Source organism: Acyrthosiphon pisum, chromosome A1 (genome assembly GCF_005508785.2).
Source record: "Acyrthosiphon pisum isolate AL4f chromosome A1, pea_aphid_22Mar2018_4r6ur, whole genome shotgun sequence".
In the NCBI taxonomy this organism is placed as follows: domain Eukaryota; kingdom Metazoa; phylum Arthropoda; class Insecta; order Hemiptera; family Aphididae; genus Acyrthosiphon; species Acyrthosiphon pisum.
Window position 1 is genome coordinate 16,661,737 of NC_042494.1, and position 6,824 is coordinate 16,668,560.

The 6,824-nt window shown below is 32.4% G+C and overlaps 1 protein-coding gene across 2 annotated transcripts in view; it reads left to right on the plus strand.

Moving 5' to 3' along the window:
* The first annotated feature begins 22 nt into the window (after positions 1 to 22).
* The window catches only part of LOC100161856 (uncharacterized protein C15orf61 homolog), a 9,925-nt gene continuing 3,123 nt past the window's right edge, over positions 23 to 6,824 (plus strand). Inside the window, exons 1-3 of one of the 2 annotated variants that reach the window (XM_029486737.1) lie at positions 24 to 162; positions 225 to 392; positions 6,272 to 6,626. In XM_029486737.1, coding sequence (XP_029342597.1) covers positions 6,326 to 6,626 — 301 coding nt within the window. In that variant the 5' untranslated portion in view covers positions 24 to 162; positions 225 to 392; positions 6,272 to 6,325. Of the gene's footprint in view, positions 393 to 6,271; positions 6,627 to 6,824 lie in introns of both variants that reach the window. The other variant, XM_029486736.1, reaches the window with a different exon arrangement.

Below are 6,824 nucleotides of genomic sequence, written 5' to 3' on the forward strand. Positions count from 1 at the left end.
AATAATTGTGACGTAGAACGTACAGTATTCAACGTTGTATTTATTGGTAAATTAGTTTAAATTGCGTAATACGTCGAGTATGTATCGGTGTATCACCTACCAAGCTACTCGATTTATTTTGTCGTGGGCGCAGTCATCAATCGTTATAATATAGCTGCCGAGGTATACTACTAGAAATAATACTATAATAACGATCATGCTCTACACCAAATCAAAATGTATAGATCGACGAAAAAAAAATACGAAATACTGCACTCACATATCCATGCCTATGGTCCGCAGGAGCTGAAGCAACGACTTGGGCCCGTGTTTCGCGTTGTGTTTGCTCTTCTTGAGCCCCTTTGCTTCCGTTCACCTACGGTTGGACAATTATTGTTGTAAATTTCGTTCGGGTAAATATAATTGTGCTTATCAATTATTATATTGAACTTAGGTTGACGTGGAGATTACAATATAATACCTACTAATATAATCAATTACATTAATTGTAATTATTTATCATAATTGTGTTTCACTTCATAGAATATAAATAACATTTTAGATTCTGAGCAGACTTTTGAGATGTAAAAATTGAAAACTTCTAGTACTTAAACGGGAAAAAGCGTAAAAAATTACAAATTTAAAATTTAAAAATATACAAATTATTTTACTATTTTAAAATGCTCATAACTTGCTTTAAAATTAAAAAAAACCTGTCATCAATTAGATTGACGTATTCAGAAGTCAACAGGTTGTCAATGCTTAAGTAATTTATACAAAAAATCAACTAGTTCAATTTATAAAAAAAAATGGGTTCCCTCGGGCAAATCATTTTAAGAAGCAAAAAAAATGTAACAAAGTTAGTGACTGCAGTCGATTTGTACAAATCAATCAAATACATAAAATAAGCGAAAAAATATTATCAGAGGTCATCTATCCTTATTGCTTCAATGATTTAGAAAATCTGTAAGAATTATTAACATTTATTAAGGATGTAAAATATTAAATACATGAAGATCGGAAGATAAATAATTCTATGAAGCAAACAAAATTATATTGTTTTTTTTTTAAACTGGATATTGGAGACTGTAGTCAATTTTGAATTACAAACCAAATAGACTAAATACAATTAAATGCAGAGGTAATAAAAAGATCATCAGATATTATGGGTTAGATATAGCAGTTAATACTAAAAAACAGATATTTAAATAAGTAATGAGCTTAAAAATGAGAGCAAAAAAATAGTCATGGTCATTACTAGGGCCCGGATTTATATGCAATAAAAATCTATAAAATATGCCGATTCATATCATAAATATGCAAAAAATATGCAAATTGAATTTTTCTTACAAATTAACAATATATTAGGTATAAAAATTGTTTATTAATAAAAAAATGCAAAATAACATTTTAAATGACATTTTTTAAGTATAAAAGTGTAATAAATTAATTAAAGTATTACTATTTATATTAAATTATTATTATTGGACGAGTACCAGCATGAAGTAATAAATATGGATTTCAAGTTTTCGAATTGAAACAAAAATTGCAAAATAAAATATTTCCGTCTGTTTTAAATATGTTTGGATATTAATTTACGTATACCGGGAAGCATTATTTACTTTAGGCATTATATAAAAATAAAAGTAGCAAGTTAAATTTTTTAAACAAAATATACCGTACACTGTACACTATACGCACTATAAAGACCATACAAACTAAACTCTGTGTTACCCAATATGTATTGTACAGTATACTATACTGTTATCTAATGTGGACATGTTTGGGTAATAATACATTTTCCACTAAAAAATCCAATATTTGTCGTCATTCGTCGGCCGTCGATAACGATGATGTCGATTGACTATCACTTGTGGATGTATAATGTGTTATTTATAATCGACAGTAGGTATCTTTACAGATGTAAATTCTATGAATTGTAGAATATGCAACATTTATGCAACTATCAATAAATATGCAATAAATATGCATTTTCATTCAAATATGCTAAAATATGCAAAAAAAAAATTGAACCATAGAATCTACACATTACAAAACGTCGACATTTATAATCAAAATTGTTCTTGGTGAATTGTAGAAGAACATGCATTTGCATATAAATCCGGGCCCTAGTCATTACTATCCACCGACAAACACCAGTCATCAAGTAATACATCAGCTATATATTTCAGTAGAATATAATATAATGTTATTGTTTTAAGTTTTCCGCACAAGCAAAATGGGTTGCCCGGCGAATTGTATAGGCAAAATAAGTACAATACTGAAGTATTTAATAATATTATCCATAACTATATTTGAGGCCAGATAGTAGCCCAATGGTCACGCAGTTGACTGCGACTCACACAGTCATCGGTTCGATTCATAGCAAAGTGCAAACAAATAAGAATTTGTGTGTGGTTCTACGCGATCGCCATTTTCCCGTACGATTGCGTCATCCGGTTTCCAACTAGGTCCCACTACACTGGGAGTGAAGACCTCACATGTCTCCTCTTGAAGAAGGAGGTGGTACCTATCATGCATATAGTGATCTATATTCATATATAGATAAATAATTGACATGATCTCCCTAGTCCCTACTATACCCACTTGTGATAACTGATAAACATTAACAAAGACCTTGAAGTCGTTTCATTGAACAAACACAGAAAAAATAACTATATATTTCAGCTCATTGCAAGTATAGGTAGGTACTTCGTTCGTGACAGACAGTGGTTGAGAATAATTATCCGAGACAGGTCGTACCCCGCCGTAACCACCCAATTATCATTTCATAGATCCATTCGAATGCGTGGAAGAACCACATGTTTTCGGTGAATACGGAGACATATTAATATATTACGATATAGCCGATATATGTAGGTACCTGGTACATGCAATGTACATATATATTTTATCCGATATTGTATATTCACATTTAAATACGAGTATATCTGAAATTCTGAACACAGCGAGTCAATTATTGATTGTAATTTGTAATCAGTCCATTAAATAAAGATTATTCAGATGGCACCGAGTGATCATGGCTTAAAAAATATAGTTAGTTATAAAAGCAAATAAATTAAGAAACCAAAGAAAATGTAGAAAAAATGATACAATAGAAACACACACTAAAAACTGCAGTCTACAATCTCCAGATTCCTAAATCCAAATTACTTCTTCACAATAATTAGCTTATTGAAGAATTATGATTCAGACGTCTTCTCGAGATGTCTGATAAAGTTTAAAATATTTATATTAAAAAATCATTTGAGTTAAATTGATGAAAAATAAAATGGAAGGAAAACATACGTGTTAACCCGCAGGCGAACACATTTTATGAAGCAATAAAAAAATTCAGATTAAATTATATAGTTGGTTGTTGGTACATAAGTACATTCATACATTTACTCGGAGGCCAGGTTAGGTTGACCTAGGTCACCAGCTGGTGGTCAACGTTTAACAAAATATTATGGAAAATAATCAACTAGAGTTAAATAAATGGAAAACAAAATTGAATGGGTTCTACTTTTATCAATATTTTATATACCTTGAAACGGCTAATCTCAGAAACTACGAGACCGATTCGACTGATTCATTTATTGTTGTGTTCGTAATTGTCAAGACAAGGTTTGTAAGAAAGAACATTTTAGAAAAATCCAACAGAAAAGTAGGAAATCTGGAATGCAAAAATACATACAATAGTTGCACCATCTATCATAATATATTTTTGTTTATAAATTGTAAGGTTGCTATTGCCTATTGGTTATGAATTATGATCGAATATAATTTTAGACCCATATATTTTATTTGGTCAAAACCATATAATTTAGTAAATATAGTATTCCTAATACTAACTTTTCGACTCTACCTAGTTGTCCCGACACATCTTTGTGATCTGCAATGTAATCTGGTTTTTGAGTTTATTCAAGTTGTTTGTCGCATGCCAAATTTAACCATACAAACTAGTTCACAAGTTTATAGACATTTTAAAAATGAATTATCCTGCCACTGCCCCTAGGCAGGAATTCCGGACTTTGAGCTTTTTGTGGTGGAGGGGTAGAGTTGTATTTTAGCAAAACAACTTGAGCAGAATAAAATATGCGAGTAAACATGTTGTATATTATAAAATACTTGTCCGTTTATTGTTGGCTTAGGTATTAATATTTTTTTTGTTCATTGAAATTATTAGAATTGTGAATCGACGAAAGATGATGATTGGCGTTTGCCATGGATGATTGATATTATAATATGATAAAATATAAATCAATGGACCTAATACTCAGCTGTATTGTCGTATGCACCGATCGCTTCCGACCTACACTAATAAACCACGCAATTAAAACAGAACTATTTTTAGATTCTGAGAGGAGCAAGTGTATTTATTTTTAAATTTGTTGTTTGTGTACACGATAATACCTATGCGCCGATACTACTTAAGTAGTCGAGAAACAATAAGCTTCGATTTTCAACTTCAGTATCTTTTCCGATGGGTAAGTGAATCTAGTGGGTAGTTGGTGTATTCGGGAGGTTAACATTTAAACTACGCAGTAATTTTTAAAAGCGTTGGAAAAAACAAAAAAAAAAATGAATGAAACATGTTCGGTCGGTTAAAAATTGAAAATGTGATACGTCATACATGGTTCCTCGACTCCTCGTAGTAACTTGTTAATGGAAATCAAAAAAAGTTGAACATAATCTTCAATAATTTTTTATGAGCGTCTGAAGTTCGAATTTTGATAAAATTCGTAAAAATCACAAACATTTGCAAATTGTTTTGAGTTAGAAGTTTTTTAATAGATTTTAATTGGATTTTTGTTTAAGCATTTAAAATTAAGGTTAAATTTCTATAAAATTTATCATATTGAAAATGTACAAATTATTTTGCACTTAAAAAAATTAAAATAACTAAGGATTAAAAATTTAAAATAAGGTTCCACGTTAGTAGTTCATACTGTAACTAAAAGCATCTAAAAAATGTATAAACAGTTATTTTTATAGTTACTTGAAGTTCAAGTTTGGACAAATTAGATATTTCCCCGTGGTCTATGTAGGTACTATATATACCAGTGGTTCCCAACCTACGGTCCGCGAGCCATACCTACAAAATTTAAAAATATTTCATTTTTCCTTTGGGGTGTGATACAAAATTTGTAACTGGTTTTTTCTGGACTTCCAACGAAGAAGGCAGTTACTCAGTAGTCTTATTGTATATAACGTCTAAGGGCCCGTTTTACAATAGTTGAACTCCGGTTAAACCATCGAATTCGGCCGGTAAAATCAGTGGTTCAAGCGTAACCGAGGTTTAAACTATGATTGTAAAACGGGCCCTTATTCGTGAAAGTGAGGCAGTCGAAATATTATGAACCGACAATCGTTATCATCGAATCCATGACGCGGCGCGTGTATATTACGTCGTTTATTTATAAATTTATATTACATAATATAAAAAAAAAGTCTTCCTAGTTTTCGTAAAATTGAGGTGGTCCGCGACCTATAAAATATTGTCCAAGTGGTCCGTGGTGGTAAAAAGGTTGGTAAACACTGATATACACAGATTTCTATATAGTACCTACTAGATATATCTATAGCGAACTCCCGCCACGAATTGAAGCTACAAGGTCGCTTGGAAATTGTACGGTATTTGATTATTTCTAAACCTGTTGTTTTTTAAATACATAAATAATTTTACATATTTCACTGTTTTATTTTACCATTAATAACGATGTTTATTCCTAATAACGAACGCGAATATTGGTTGCGTGAGCGTTGCGACGTTATCAGATCACTACGCCGGTTATCAGTTTTAATTAATTTATTTTTGTTTTTGAATTTACGATTTTTTTAAAACTTTTCCAAAAAATGTATAAACAAATAACAGCTAAAAAATTGAATATAATATTAAAAACGTTGTGAATGTGAAACGGTTTACGGTTATCGTCAAATTAATCTTGTTATCATTTCACATTTGAGCGTTCGTCTTGGGAAATAGCGCTCACGCTTTCACTGCACTACCTCGATTTGTTAAGCGACCGTGAGCGTCAACTCATGACGTACCACCTATTTTCCGTGACGTCACGGTTGTAGTCTGAGCGTTTCAAAGCGCCAAGACGAACGACGCGGCAGCGCTTAAAGCGTTCAAAGCGCCCATGTCGAACGCACCCAAGGGGTTGTATAATGTATATTGTATAATGAATGAATATTAATGTTTTGCCCAACGACAAAATGGCGGCCGTCCACAGCTCATAGATAATATAATACACCTTGGCTTCACTCTATCTTTTATCTATGGTAGGACTGTTATCACGACGATCGTGTGTGGTCGTCCGTGACGAAAGACGATGCCGAAATGTTGAATGGTTTGCAAAATTTGATCGGACGGCACCGGCTCCCTCAGGCCTCGACCGTGCTCACGAATTATTTGCGACAAACTAACGAGCCACCGTGGACGTCATTTTTCGTTAAATACACTTCGGTGATCGACAACCAAAGGGGCCGGTCGCACTTCAATTGGAAAACTGGCGACTCAAACTATCACATTTTACGTTCCGGCTGTTTCCCATACATAAAGTACCATTGCACCAAAAGGCCGTACGAAGACCTGCGAGTAGAGGACCGATTGTTTAATATTTTAAAGATCGTCAATCTGGGTGAGCAACTGACGGTTTAGAGAGCTAACGGTTCTATACAATGTTTTTGTGATTTGCGATTTGCAATAAACGGTTGCACAAAAGCCCAAGACGTTATATTTTTTTATCGTATTCAGATTTAAATAGTTAATAAAGTGTGAATATTAACACCATAAATAAATATCAATGTCATAGTTGTTTAAGAAGTGTTATCCAAGA